The sequence below is a fragment of the Protopterus annectens genome, chromosome 12.part0, assembly GCF_019279795.1.
Source record: "Protopterus annectens isolate FY-2018-M chromosome 12.part0, PAN1.0, whole genome shotgun sequence".
NCBI classification, from domain to species: Eukaryota; Metazoa; Chordata; order Ceratodontiformes; family Protopteridae; genus Protopterus; species Protopterus annectens.
Genome location: NC_056746.1, coordinates 349841195 through 349855654, shown reverse-complemented (window position 1 = coordinate 349855654; position 14460 = coordinate 349841195). Strand labels below are relative to the sequence as shown.

Sequence of the window (14460 nt, the reverse complement as noted above, 5' to 3'; positions counted from 1 at the left end):
AGAACACACCCAGGGATATTGTCTGGTCCCATGGAAGCTGTATTCTTGGCCTTGGACGATGCAACTTTAACCTGTGCTGCAGTAATACTGGGTGCCTGGCATTCTTTCTGTGTTGATTGGTCCTTTAGGGGGGTGAGAGGGATAAAGTTGGCACTGAATCTGTGGGGCCAGTATGGTGGCACTGAATCTGTGGGGCCAGTATGGTGGCACTGAATCTGTGGGGCCAGTATGGTGGCACTGAATCTGTGGGGCCAGTATGGTGGCACTGAATCTGTGGGGCCAGTATGGTGGCACTGAATCTGTGGGGCCAGTATGGTGGCACTGAATCTGTGGGGCCAGTATGGTGGCACTGAATCTGTGGGGCCAGTATGGTGGCACTGAATCTGTGGGGCCAGTATGTCTGAGCAAATCTAGGTATTGCTGTGGAGATTCTTGATATAACTATAGAAGGCTTTGTGGTTGTTTTTAGTGTCTGCCTCAGTTCTGCCTCCATAGCTAGCTTTAGAGGTTTTGATGAGGGATCTCAACTTTTTGTTGAGACTAAAAGGAAGTTTTTCCAGTCTTGGAACTTCACCTTTTTCTGCAACCGTTTCTTCTGTTGTAGAGTTTAGTGGCAAGGACCACCAGATTGGCTTTTTTTTTTGGGGGGGGGGGTCTTGGTTCTATTGGGTATGGCTAATTCCATGCATTTATGTACATGTTCGTATAGTGCATTGGTGTATGATTCGGAGGTCATGCACCTATTTTCCATTTGCATAAGTGCCGTGAGGTTAGCCACCCCTGTTTTTAGGAGCCCAACGTTGGCTTTGGAGAAGTTTTTCATGGTGGTTACCTTTGCTGGTGGTGTGGGTAGGATGTGGGTTTTCATGGTCTCATCTAACCAGGGTGGAATTGACTATTGGTGTTGAGCAATGGTTGCCCATGTTAATCAAGTCAAGGATGTTGCTTCCTCTAGTGGGGGTAAGAATGAGCTGGTCCACCGCATTGGAATTTATTGAATTTTAGGAAGGGTTGGGCTGGGCAAGTGTTTGGTGCATGAGAGTGTTTCCCATTTGATGGAAGAGTAGTTAGTCGCCCAGTATGAGAGTGTTGGGTTGGATCCTAATAGTTTCCAGGGTGCTTAGGAATGTGTAATGAGTCTTGGGACATGCTTGGGGACCTAAAGCAGGCTACAACCTGAATCACCGTCTCACCCGCTGTTGTACCTTGAGTATATCTGCATTATGCTGGGCTACTAGTCTGGAGGTGTGCATATCCTTTATGAATATGGAGACACCACCATCTTTGGAGCTTCGGTCCATTTTTTGTGGCCGAAAAGTGTGGAATGAGTTATAGCCTGGTAATGCAGGGGTGCTTTCTGCTGCTTTAAACCAGGTCTCAGTTACAGCACAAATGTCGTTGTTCTCCAGTTTGAGCGCTTCGAGCGAATGCATCTTGAGATTTAGATTTCTAGCGTTGAGCAGCATGACCCTCTTGATTGCATGTGTTTTATAGCTGTTACGGTGGTAATTTTGGTCTTTGGAACACTGCCTAAAAAAAGACACTAGGGGTGGCAAGAGCCTTAGCATGTATCTGGAAACCTATGGGTGACAGATGCAGACCATCTCTGGTAAAGCATCGAGGTCTGTCAGTTATGTCATCCCAAGCAGACAGATACTGCATCCCCTTAGAATGACACTAGATACTTAACTAGTTGAAGTTAATAATTTTCTGCTTATACTGTGGTATCATTCTGGGTGACGGCAGGATGCTACACAGGGCTAGGGGTCATACCTGCCTGGGCCACCTAATCCAAGAGCTCCTCCGTGTCTGTTCATGTAGTTCAGGGAGGTACGTCTCTGGTCATTAACACCCACATGGGCAATGCGAGTCATACTTGTACGTGTTGAGTGACCCGAGTGTGTCTGATCCAGGCACCCAACAGACAGCTGACTGTTACCTTGTCCTTAGTCAACCTAGTGAGTGGGACATCAGTGTGCCTCACTATCGCGTCGCCTATGATTAATGTATTGGGCAAGCTGTTTTGCCTTGGGGGCTTAGGTTGAGAGGCACACTATGTAGGTGAGCTAGGTCTTGTGATTTGTGCTGTGTTGTGGTTGAGAGGCACACTATGTAGGTGAGCTAGGTCTTGTGATTTGTGCTGTGTTGTGGTAGAGTGCATTTCTAATTTGGAGGTCTCTGCTACTTGGGTAGATTTGAGAGGTGGGTGTGTGGTTTGTGTTATGTGAGAGCTGTGGTGTAGTGGGTGTTCTGGAGGGCTATATGTGGTGTGGTGTAGGTGTTGACCTTCTCTTGACCAACTTAAAAAGCCACACTTGCGCTTGTTTCCCACCTTTCCTGTAACTAGCGTAGTCCAAGTTGCTGTATCCAGGACTGTTAGTAAGCTTCTGAGCCCTGCAAGCCTTTCTGTGTTGGAAGAAAGCCTTCTAGCTTATCAGTGGGAGTGGTAAGCACTAGGTAGCCTGTCTACCATGAGGGGAGAGGTTCTTGGCCCAGAAATTGTAGGTTATTGACCATTTGGACAGTTTGTCCATCTTTCAACTTTCTGGTTTTAAAAGACCACATCTGTGCTCGTTTCCCATCTTTAGTGTTACCCAGTAGGCTAGTTACAGGAGAGAGCCTTAAACTGATGGAGTGATTTTTAAGTATCAGTTTTCTGTACTTTCTTGCTGTACCTCCAGCGTTTGTGATTTAAAAGCTTGGTTTTGTTTTTCTCATATTGTACTTATTTGACTGCCTGCACTTTTAAAAGTTTTTTTGTTTAACTGTTGTAGGCTACACACTAAAGTGCCATAGCCTTTTCTGATTGTTTGTAGTAAAGTGTATTTCTTACTGTTTTTGCCTTATCTTTAAAAAAAAAAAAAAAAAAAAATTCCTAGTTTCCTGCTTTTCTAAGCTAGTATAGTCCAGTTTTCAGGCTAGTGCTGAATACAGGGCTGTGATACCAATTTGAGTTGCCCATAACCTTACTTGGATAGAAGGACGTTTCTCTGCTCACCTGTGCGAGAGGGGAGCTTTGAGCAACCTGTCTGTCCCTGGAGGAGTGGTTTCAGCCCAGAAGTTAGTAGTTTATTGGCCATTTTGGGCTAATTTCTTTCATTTCACTACTATAAAAACCGTGTTTGCACGGTTTTGAGTACCGGGCAGTGCCGATTAGTTACGATTAAATTATTCCCGGCTCCACTGTTTCCTCAGTTTTTCCCTTGAAACTAGTCTAATTCTCAACCTAATCACTCAAAAAGCATCTTGCAGCCCAGCACTTGCTCAGACCTAATATCAAGCAGTAATAATACCAGGACACTGATTGCCCAGCAGGGCAAGGCTCTCTTCACCCCTCACCAACCAAGTGACTAAACAGCTCACCCTACTATTCAGGCATGACCAAAGGGCAACTTCAGGTGCACTCTCCAGTCCAGCTGGTGAATCTGGGTATCCTGAGGCAGTGTTATAACTGCCTCATGTACACAGACAATCCTCTCCTACCACAAAACGCTAACACATGCGAGAGATGCAATTATACAGCCAAACTGGAAGCTAAGCTGTCTCCACCCAAGACTGGAACAGACAGTCAAGAGGCGAAGGTTAACACTTGCACCACACCTCCAGCCACACACAGACCTACTAAAGCAGCACTGGCAAAAAATGCATATAAATACACAAAATCATACTCTAGCTCTAAATAAAAACCCGCAAAAGCATCAGAGACCTTTACAAATGCACTCTGAGCACCTACAAGGATGCATGGATCGTGCCATCCCTAGCAAAACCAAGACTCCTCCTCTAAGAGAAGGAAACCAGTTTGGTGGTCCCCTGCAGTAAACAGGCTATATAATAGGAGGAAACTAGTTCAGAAAAAAAGCAAATCCAAGAAGGAAAGACATCCCTGATCAGCATCAGTAAGAAACAAACTAAGGTCCCTCGTGAAATCATCCAAGGCTAACTTCGAAAGAAATATAGCCAAGGATTCAAATGATGACCATAAAGGCTTCTTTAGCTATGTTAAAATCAAAGTGGCAACTCGCTGATATGCACTGAACTAGTGCAGAATATCCCAAAATATACTGGACCTACTGATTTGCCAACATCCTGGCAGGTTCAGTGCAACTTCACCCCCCCCCCCACCTCCAAAGGGGCCCACAACAATACTGGAAAAGTGTAATGTCCCAAAAATCACAGACGCACAGGTGAAAACAGCCCTTTCAAAAGCCAAAAACACAGCATCAATGGGACCAGATAGTGTCCTGGGCTGCGTCTTGCACGAACAACCCCCCCCCCCCCACACCTAAATATGCTGTTCAACTTCCACCTCTCCACAGGCTACGTGCCCATAGAATGGCGCACAGCAACGGTTATTCCTCTCCACAAAGGAAGGGGCCACAACTGACCCTGGTAACTATCGCCCATAAGCCTGACTAGCCTGGTCTGCAAGGCTATGGAGTGCATCATCACGGAACTCCTTAATAGACATTGGGAACCTCCACTTGACCCGACCCAGTTCGGCTCTAAGGGCAGATCATGCCTACTAAACCTGGTTGACTTCAAGACTGTCGGCAAGGCCATAGACGAGGGAAAGGTGGTTCACACAGCCTACCTTGACCTCGCCAAGGCTTTCAGCACCATTCCCCCACTCTGGTATTACAGAAACTCACCAGCCTGAACATAAACTCCTACGTCACAAGATGGGTTGCCAACTGGCTTACAGCCGGAACTTGCACGGTAAGAATAGCGGGCTCCAGGTCTGACTCTAAACCAGTCACAAGTGTTGTCCCGCAAGGCTTGGTCTTGGGACCCCTACTGTTCGTTATATACTTCTCAGAAGTACAGGCAAACGCAGGAGGACTATGGCTAACCAAGTTCACAGATTACTGCAAACTGGGAGACATAATTGACTCTCCGGCTGACTCCGATATCCTCCAAAAGGGCCTTACTGAGACTGACACCTGGTGTCAGTCATGGCCTCAAGCTAAATGCTAAAAAAATGCAGTCATCCTCCCACGAATTACCATATAGGTGGCAGCCCCCTTAATACAGAAGAGGTAATAAGATCTGGGGGCCCAGGTAGATAGTATCCCTCTTGACAATCATATTGCCAAAGTAGTTAGGAAATCCTATGTGGCCCATCTAATTACAAAAGGGTTCGCATCTAGAAAGAGGTTATAGTGCCCCCCTTAACACTCATTAGACCCATCTGAGTACAATGCCCCATTTGGGATGGACTTCACAAGACACTTCCAACAGCTGGAAAGACCACAGAGGTACCTCACCAAGAGGATTACTGGCCTCAAACATGTGTCCTATGTACTCTGTGGCATATCTCTTACTCGGAAGTCATGTCTGCCTGACTTACAAAGCCATGTCCAATTGATGGACATGCTCCACCTAAAAAAAATCCAAGTCACTGCGAGCCACGCGCTCTAGTGAGCTAAATCTCGCCACAGCAATAAATAGAATGCTGGAGGGATAGATTCCTGTCAGACTCCCCACGCTTTGGAACAAAATTCCAGATTACATCAGGCAGAACCCCTCACTGACTCTTCAAGAGAAACTTTGACGAGTGGATGGGTAACCGAAAATACACCCCTGGGATCACTTCATTGGCTCTGCTTGACAGAGGATCAGTTAATCCATGGGGCGGCAAAAGCGGACACACTCTGGCTAGGCTTATAAATACCCTTGTGCAGATAGCCTAGTAACTACCTGTGAACTATTCCAGTCTTGGCTGGAGAGTGCATTTCTTCCAGTTTGGCTATATAAGTGCATCTCCGAGTGTTGGGAGGTAAGAGGAGAGGGTTGTCTGTGTACATAAGGCAGTTGCTACACTGCCTCAGAATGCTCAGGTTCACCAGGTTAATAGAAGAACGCACAGGGAACTGAACTTTAGCCATGCTAGGAGGGATGGTCATTAAGTACTGGAGCGGTTTCCTTATTGGACATTTAGTGCTGTTAGCACTTGTGCTACAATAATTGCTACAAGAAACCAATGCTACAATAATTGCTACAAGAAACCAAGTGAAGTGTCAGGCGAATAAGCTAGTTAAATGCAAGAGAAGAAAACCAGCAAGATCTAATGGAAAAATTGAAGACCAAACTTTCTGGCACCGGTAATCGTTTACCTTCACGTAGTGGTGCTGCATGGTGTGCAAACACTAGCTTTTAAAGCAGAAAGTTGAAAGGGAGCTAGAAAGCACTCCTCTTGTGGTAGGCTACCTAGTGCTTACCACTCTCACTGATGAGCTGAGAGGCTTCCTTCTAACACAGAATGGTCTGGGGAACTCTGACTACAGTACTGTCCTGAATATAGCAAATCTGTATCTAGACTACTCTAGTAACGGGAAAACAAGCTAGAACTTTGTTTTTAAATGCAACAGTAGCAAACTGATTTAAACAAATTAACCAGTTAACCTATAAAAGAAAACTAAAAACTGAGCCCTGTTCCAGCAGTTTTCAATCTGACAATTTCCTGCTGCACACTCCTGCCACTAGGGTGCAGGGACGCCTTCTACAAAAATGGCCTGGGTTAGTGCTAAAGTTATACAAACAAAGCTAGATTCAGATCTAGTCTTTGTTACAGCAAACACTATGCACCAATTTCAGAAAGAAACTGTTCAAATAAGCAGGCACAATAAGCCTTTAATCAGAAATTCCCAGTTCAGAAGGGTCGAATCTATCCTCTCCTCCCACAAGAGTGCAGACCACAAACCTTAATGTAAAACTGGTCTGAAGTCAAGTGCTTAAACCAGAAGACTTTTGGAATAAGTTACAATTTAATCAGGCTACTAACCAGCAGTAATAAATGCAGTAGAATGAATGTAATTGAGTACTTTTAAGAACAGGCAGCAATATAAAGTAGGAAGAAACGCAAATACTGTAAAAACAGGTGAATAAAGTGGAATTTTTTTTGGTTGTGGGAAGGGATGAAACTAAATAATTTAAAGTTGATAAACTAAGGGGGGTGGGGCTTCCCAAATGATCTCTCTACTCTGTAGAATAAGCTGATGAGATGGGACTGGTAGGAGTGTCCAAAATGAGATTTATAGTAGGGGTGGGCAACTTAAAAGCCACCAAATTTAAGAACACAAAGGACTGGGCGGGTGGCTGGGGGAACTCCCAACAGAACAGCAAACTTAAAACAAAACAAATGATAATACAAGAATAAGATGCAGAATAGAAGTGATCAAACCTTAGAGCTTCAAAATTAAATGCAGAGATGAGTGATACTCAAGAGCAATGCAGACCATACACACACTTCATATAACTAATATTTCTACATAAAATAGCAATGCGGTGAGAATTGCTAATGTGCACTGTACCGAAGTGTAAAAGTTTTAAGGCTGGGGAACCTGACAACCTTGTGCTTTCTCAGTTGCAGCAGTTATGCTAATCCTATAGGTTTAAACATTTGAGTGCAATTCTGATTTAGTTAACCCTTTTTTTTTTTTTCCAAAGGAGGAAGCCATGGCAGAAAGCATCCAGGAAAAACTGAATAACTACAAGACTGCTCCTTTTGATGCTCGTTTCCCAAATCAGAACCAGACCAGGAACTGCTGGCAGAATTACCTGGGTAAGTAGCAAAATCCAGTCTTGAAATCTTTTTAAGTAGAGACAAGCTGGATGCTGGATCTTTATGGTCTGATAAGTGGGGCTCCTTGAAACAAATTGTACTCTTAAGAAGTTAGCATGTGTGCAGGTGGTTCAGACTAGGTAGTTAAATATGCATTTCTTGGCATTTTTTGTTGGGGCATTGTATGGAGAGTTTACTTTTATAACTATTTTTCTTATGTAGATATAATGCCCCAGATTTCTCCAAAGCAGAAGAATGTTTGCAGTTCATGTTCATATTTATATAGTAAAGTTTTTTTTGGGGGGGGGGGGGTTCAAAACGAGAGAAAATTGGCGAGGAAAGGAGAGAAAATTGGCGAGGAAAGGAGAGAAAATTGGCGAGGAAAGGAGAGAAGTATCATGCGAATTGAGTTCATTCTCAAGTATTCACGAGTACTTTCATGAGGTGGACCCTGTTTTAAAAAAAAAAAAAAGACCAAAATTATACTGATGAATAGACTGCATTTTATAGAGCATATAAGACAGCTGTGTGCACAAGTCCCGGGATACGTGCCCAATCCTGATGGGTGCACTGGTGCCTGCATTGGGAAAAATGAAGTTGTAGAATCATCATGAGACAACCATTTCTACAGTGGGGTTAGGCTAAACTCGGGGGAGGGGGGGCACTTGTTGAAAGTAGTAGTTCTCTGCAAAACGCACAACTGACAGGCCGAAAAATAGCTACACAGATTATGGCAGATTATTGAAGATAAGACATTACTATTGTGCAAGAACCCCAAAATTTCTGTATAGAAGATGTTCAGAATGAAAGTTTGGAGGAATTGCAAAAACTTAAACAACAAACCCTATAAATTGTTTGAATGTATAAATAAGCATGAGAAAGAAGGATCTGCTATGTTGCAGTGTTTATGCAAAGGAGAAGCCAAACTAAATACAAAAAAGCAGCTCCAAAGATTTGAAGACTCATTCAGGCAAAGGCACTCGTATGGAAAATTTCACAGTACAAAAAAGATCAAAAAGTGGGAACCTGGAACAGAGAAGATTAGTAAGAGAATTCAAAATAGAAATTGAAGTTGTGGATTACCTGCGAAGTAAAATATTTAGTGTAGAAAATCCAACTCTGGTAACTTCATAGCAAGATGGAACAGTGAATCCCCAAGTTAATGAGAAATGGGTGGAATGGGAAGCTAGTGCAGAAGTTCAGTTGCACAGCAGGGGAAGGAGCAGGAAATGGTGACAACACTGCAGTCAGTGTTGGATCAGGGAGTTCCCATATGAAAGAACGAGCAGCTGATATACAGGGTGAGCTGAATGTGTCGGGAAGATGTTCTGGAGCTTTCTGTAGAAGCCCACAGGAAATGGAGAATAAATGTGCCTTCCTTTTAGAAAAAAAAATATTTAAGGGAATAGTTGCTTGATTTAACAGAGCTGGATAGAAATATTAAGATTGAAAGAAAGATTGCAGAAAGGCCATAAGACCCAAAATGTTAGTCTGATAAAACAATAATAAAGATTCACAGAAATTCATGTGATGCAACAAAAGTAAATTTTATTACCATGCAGCTAAATTAACAAGTCTTGTCATACAAGTATAGGGCAGTAAGGGAAGGGAATAAATCAAATGCCATCATGGAAGTATTGAATAGAGAACTATAGAGCAGTTTTCACTATTGAAGAGGGCACAGATCAAATACTTGTATCCTGGTCTTTTCTAATAGTGGAAGTTGGCTTTTGTCATTCTCCATCGTGCACTGTTACAAACTGAAGATATCCGCACGGGCAGAAAAGCTTATAAGATATGCAAATATAAAAGAAAGGCACAAAATAACAGTTCATTGGCCCCAAATTGCAAAGAATTGGGAAACAAAGCAAAAAGAGTAGAAATGCCACTAAGACACTTTTTGGATAAATATCTGTGAAGACCCCATTGAGCATAAAGATGCTGAATGGACAGAAAAAATCAACAGTTAAGTACAGATGTGCAGGAAATGAGACTGAGTAATGGGCAGAAAAACTAAAGCTCAACTGGAAAACCCCAGGCCCAGATGCAGTACCTAACTTCTGAATAAAGTATTAACATCTTTACATGATTTACCCTAGAGTATAAAGGACTCTTATGTGCACCCCGAAACAAACACCAACCTGGTTAGGAGGTAAAAATACTCGAGTGAATCTGCAAGCTATCCTAAACAGTAGACAAACTTGCCTTCCTATGATGTGTAGACCATATATACTGGAATTGATGACAGTTTAATAATTTAGGAGAACTCAATCATGGTATTAGAACAAAAGGGCAACGATCGTATGGAATAAAGGATTATTTTAGTCATAATGGTGAATCGGCTGTGGTGGTGCAGCAGTTATCGTTGTTGCCTCACAGCAAGAAGTTCTTCAGTTCGATTTTCAGCTGGAGTTCCTTCTGTGCAGAGTCTGCATGCCCTCCCTGCAGTTTTCTCTTAAAAAAAAAAAAAAAAAAAAAAAAACGGGTAGGTGTGTGTAGTTTCTGTGAAGGCTGGACACAGGGCTGGCAACTTGGCAGTATAACTCTACTGCCAATCCATCTGTGGACCGGTGATCCACTGTGGCGACCCCTAACCAGGAAAAGCCGAAAGACATTGTGTGTTTTGAGAACTGTAAAAGGGGAGTAATCTAAGTATGGCATTGATTGCAAAAAAGCATTTAACTGCATCCCATATTCACTGATGAGTGTTTACACACATACAATGTGCACCTTAATTGATCAATTGCATTACAGTAACAAACTTTTGCAGCTAAGCCGTAATAAAGGGCAGTTTTCCCAAAGATAGAAATTCAAAGGAGGATATTCAAGGGGGGGACCCTGTTACTGCTGCTCTTTTTGTCTTGCCCTTAACCTCTGTGCTTAGCAGATTAGGTCATGGTTACATTTGGACTCCCAAGACAATTACAAAGTGTAGAGACTTGTCTTTTTGTGGATGATTTAAAACTGTATAGCTAATCGGATGTTTTGTGGATGATTTAAAACTCTATAGCTAATCAGATGAGCTGAAAGCACACCTGGAAGTCATCAAAACTTTCTCTGATACAAGAGTTATTCGGTCTTGATAAATGCCCAAAAGCAATATTTAAAGCGGGAATGCTGCAGCACCAAGAAAATTTCTGCCTGGGACAGGAATATGATAAAGGAACTTTATTAGGAGGGAGTGTGTAAACGTTTGGAAACTGAAGTATTGGCAGTAAAACAATTAAAAAATACTGAAAGCAGCCCTGACATCTAAAGTCAAACCACATTGCTTTGTTCTAACTTACAGTTGTGGGGTGATTGGCCCCAAAAGGTATTGGATCAGTTGGACAGGAAGAAAGAAAAATGCTTCACACTTGTCAAATGTTAAAAAAATTGATGCATCCGAAAATTATACATTCCTTCATTCCATTCTGAAGGAGGTATGGGGCCTCCTTGAAATAGATTACATTTAGATCTGCAGCCGTAGGACTGCATAACATATCTGCTGACCTCACCAGATCCAAACATAATATAAGTTTTGAAACCTGAAGAGAACACATCTAATGTGACTTCCCTGCTTAGTTTAACAAACGTGTATTGGTGTAAAGTGAGTATGGAAACCAAACCAGAAGTAGACTCGCATCAGGCCAGTAACTGAATTTGCCAAAAAGCAAAAAAGACACGTGGAAAACATGTAGTTGGAATAATCTCTTATCTATCAGGATCTGACACAGGAATGGTTAAGGAGAGGTGAATTTACACCAAAAGATGAACAATCAATATTGTGGTCAGGATAGTGGACTTGGGTAGACAACAAAGTCCTTTGAACATGTGACTGAGACATGCAGGTTCTGTAAAACAACTGAAAGCAGTCGCAAATCGTTTTTGGGTGTGATGCACTTGAGGCATAATGTGGCAAGACTGATGCACTGTGATTAGCCAGAAATTGTAGTGTGATGCTTGTCACATGGACTCTCCCTTTACCAACAGTTCATAAAACAGGTCTACATAAAAAGACAAAAGTAGCATCAGTTATTGAAATTGCTGCAGGCAGTGATTAGTGTTTGTATACAGAGTCAAAAGACCAGGATTTGCTGGCAGAAACGAGAGCAATGTTGAAAGATTTATTTATTATTTATTTATTTTTTTTATTTTACATTTGTTGACCGGGCTAGTCTAGCTGGATATATGTCTATTTTCGGTAGAGGCCCAGGGAGAAAAGCTCCACAGCAGATAGATGCAGCTTAATATACATGTGTAAATATAGACATAAAGGGATATTAAAAAAAATACATTTAGTTATACGTGGTATGAAAAGTCATACGAGTCTAGCTTATTTACATTACATAACAGAGCCATGAGAGAATGACTTACAAATTAGGTATATAGAAGGAAGAAGACAAAAGGACATTTTTGATGAGTGTTTAAATGTAGAAAGGTTAGTTATGATGCAAGTAGTTTCAGCCAGCGTTAGTACATGGATACAGCCATTGCGAGGAAGATTTTTAGATGCTTTTTGAAAAGAGGGGTAGATGAAAGGGATGAGAGATTACTAGGAAGTTTATTCCAATTGATTCCAATAGTGTTAGTAAATAGAGAATCACCTTATTTGCTATTGGATTTTAGGGTAGCGTTAGTAATTTATTGGCTGAGCGAAGGGTGCTTAAATTTTTATAGGTGTTTAAGTAGAGTATGGGAGTATTTGTAGGGTGATGCAATATTTTGTGGGTGATGGTTAGTTGGAAAAGAAGCTGGTTTTTAAGTTCCAATCATCCTGTAGATTGACAGTGGCGAGTACGGAATGTGGACCCAGTGGCAAACCTGGCAATGTTACTGTAAGCGGTGGCCAGCTTGTTTTGATTATTTTTAGATAGATTTGTAAAAAATTGGGGAGGCATAGAGAAGTGTGGAGAGTAGGTGAGTTTGGGCTATAGTAGTCCTGGCTACAGGTATAAGGAATGTTTTTTAGCCTATAGAGAAATCTGTTTTCCATTCCCTGATTTGATGGTTGACTTTGAGTCAAAGTTGAGGTTATGGTCAATAGTTATGCCTAAGAGTTTAGTAGTTGGGTCTGGTACAATTACAGTGCCATTTTTTGATGCAAGTGTGAAGTCAATAGGAGGAGACATCTGGGTAGGGGTAAACAGTAAGAGTTTTTTTTTTTTTAGGGTTAAGGAGAAGACTGTTTAGAGGACCAGTTTTCCACTAAGGCAAGTACTTTCTGGGTGTTGGACTGAAGTTCAGCAGAAGTTGCTGCAGCACAGATTAGGGTTGAGTTGGCATATTGATAACCAGACAGTCCCGATGGTAGTAAGAGCAGTGGGTCTCAAAGAATTTAGTCTTCTTTAGATGTGCTACTGATAACATGCAACTCTATATGAATTGCTAGAGGAATCTGTTCTTGGCACACTGCAGGTGCTGTGAAGAGCACTTTTGGTTAACATCAAAAAATTGAAACAGTACTAATTACAAACTTTAATCATACATTGCCTTGTAAATGGGATCCCTTTCTGTAAAGGTATTATAAACACCAAAAAATTGGAGAAATAGAAAACGCAGTGCCAACAGCTCAGTATGTACTACCTGGCACAATAACTACTGATAGACCAGTAGATTATGCAAGGAACCACTGATTTTGGGTTTGCCTCTGTCCTTTTTATTTCTAGTACGTTTAACTAGACCACTTTTCTCTACTGCAAAAGTCGAAGACAGTAAAATATTTCCACATAACATTGTGGAAGCTTAAAAGTGGAAGGCTTGTGTTGGGAAGACTTTGCTTTAGAGATCCACCAGTACCTTGTATTAGGATCAGTTGGGTATCAAATGTCCCACTCTGCTGCTGGCAAACTAAAGACGTTTAGGTGAGAGGGTAGACTGAAGTTGCTAAATCTTTAATTGAATAGCTGCAACCAAAATTAAGAACCAGCCGCACACAACTTCTGGGAAACTAAACGCTAAATCTTTACTCCCTGGCCCTTCTAGAGTGAGGCCTCCATCCCTGAAAGAGTATTTAAGGGCACATTAGGGTCTGTGCCAGACTAAGCTTAGTGTTTGAGACTGGCCACATCTTGGATAATGCTGTTGTGCAGGACATTCATGTAGTAAACAGTGATAAAAATGTAATGGGCGCATATGATTTTGTGGTTTTTCAATAAACTGAGGTCCACATTGTTATGGCCAACAATGCAGTTAATTGAAAAGCTGGCCTAAATCAACAGAACACCTACCAACGCCGTTCGTCCCACACCCCTGAAGTCTCACTACAGTGAGGGAAAAGGTCAAATTCCCAGATCCCCACTGTGCCATGATCTCAGAATGGTTCAAACCAAAATCTTGACCTTTTGGATTTCTGCAGTTTAGTCTTTTGACCAATGAACGTGGGCCCAATATTTCTTTAAAACTATATTTTTAGTGATGCATTGCTTGGAATTCTATCTGATGGTATGACCTGAAGGAAATTTTGCCTTCCTGAGAACATGTCTGTTGGTGGGCAAGGCATTGTTTAGTACATATGTTCCCCCATGTTGATGAGGTGTAATCCCCTGGGGTAATGTCCTCATTGGTCAGGTTGAACCATAAAGCTGTCTCCTTAAAAATCAAACCTGGGGCATTGGAACTTTCAGGAATTATTCTAAACCAGATTTCACTAAGTGAGATGCTAGCAAAACTTCAAGATCCCAAAACCCAGGAAACATAGCTGTCTACGTGGAGTGATTCACAAAAATCTCAGTCGCGTATATGGCTTTATGTAGGCATTTGTACTTGTGCAGATAACATATACAGTCTACTGATGTTGGGAAGTTAGGAGGAAATGGTGGCAAAATAGGAACTTTCTCATAAAATTAAAATTTTGAGGTAAAAGGACAGCCACAAGGCATTTTCAGGAACTACACAATGTACCAAACTAATTGTAGCGA

The 14460-nt window shown here is 42.0% G+C and overlaps 1 protein-coding gene across 2 annotated transcripts in view; it reads left to right on the top strand.

Annotated features, from left to right (window-relative positions):
* The window catches only part of LOC122816560 (cytochrome c oxidase subunit 6B1), a 58596-nt gene that overhangs the window by 22041 nt on the left and 22095 nt on the right, over positions 1 to 14460 (top strand). For both annotated transcript variants that reach the window (XM_044089423.1, XM_044089424.1), the window contains exon 2: positions 7447 to 7561. In XM_044089423.1, coding sequence (XP_043945358.1) covers positions 7456 to 7561 — 106 coding nt within the window. In that variant the 5' untranslated portion in view covers positions 7447 to 7455. The remainder of the gene's footprint in view (positions 1 to 7446; positions 7562 to 14460) is intronic.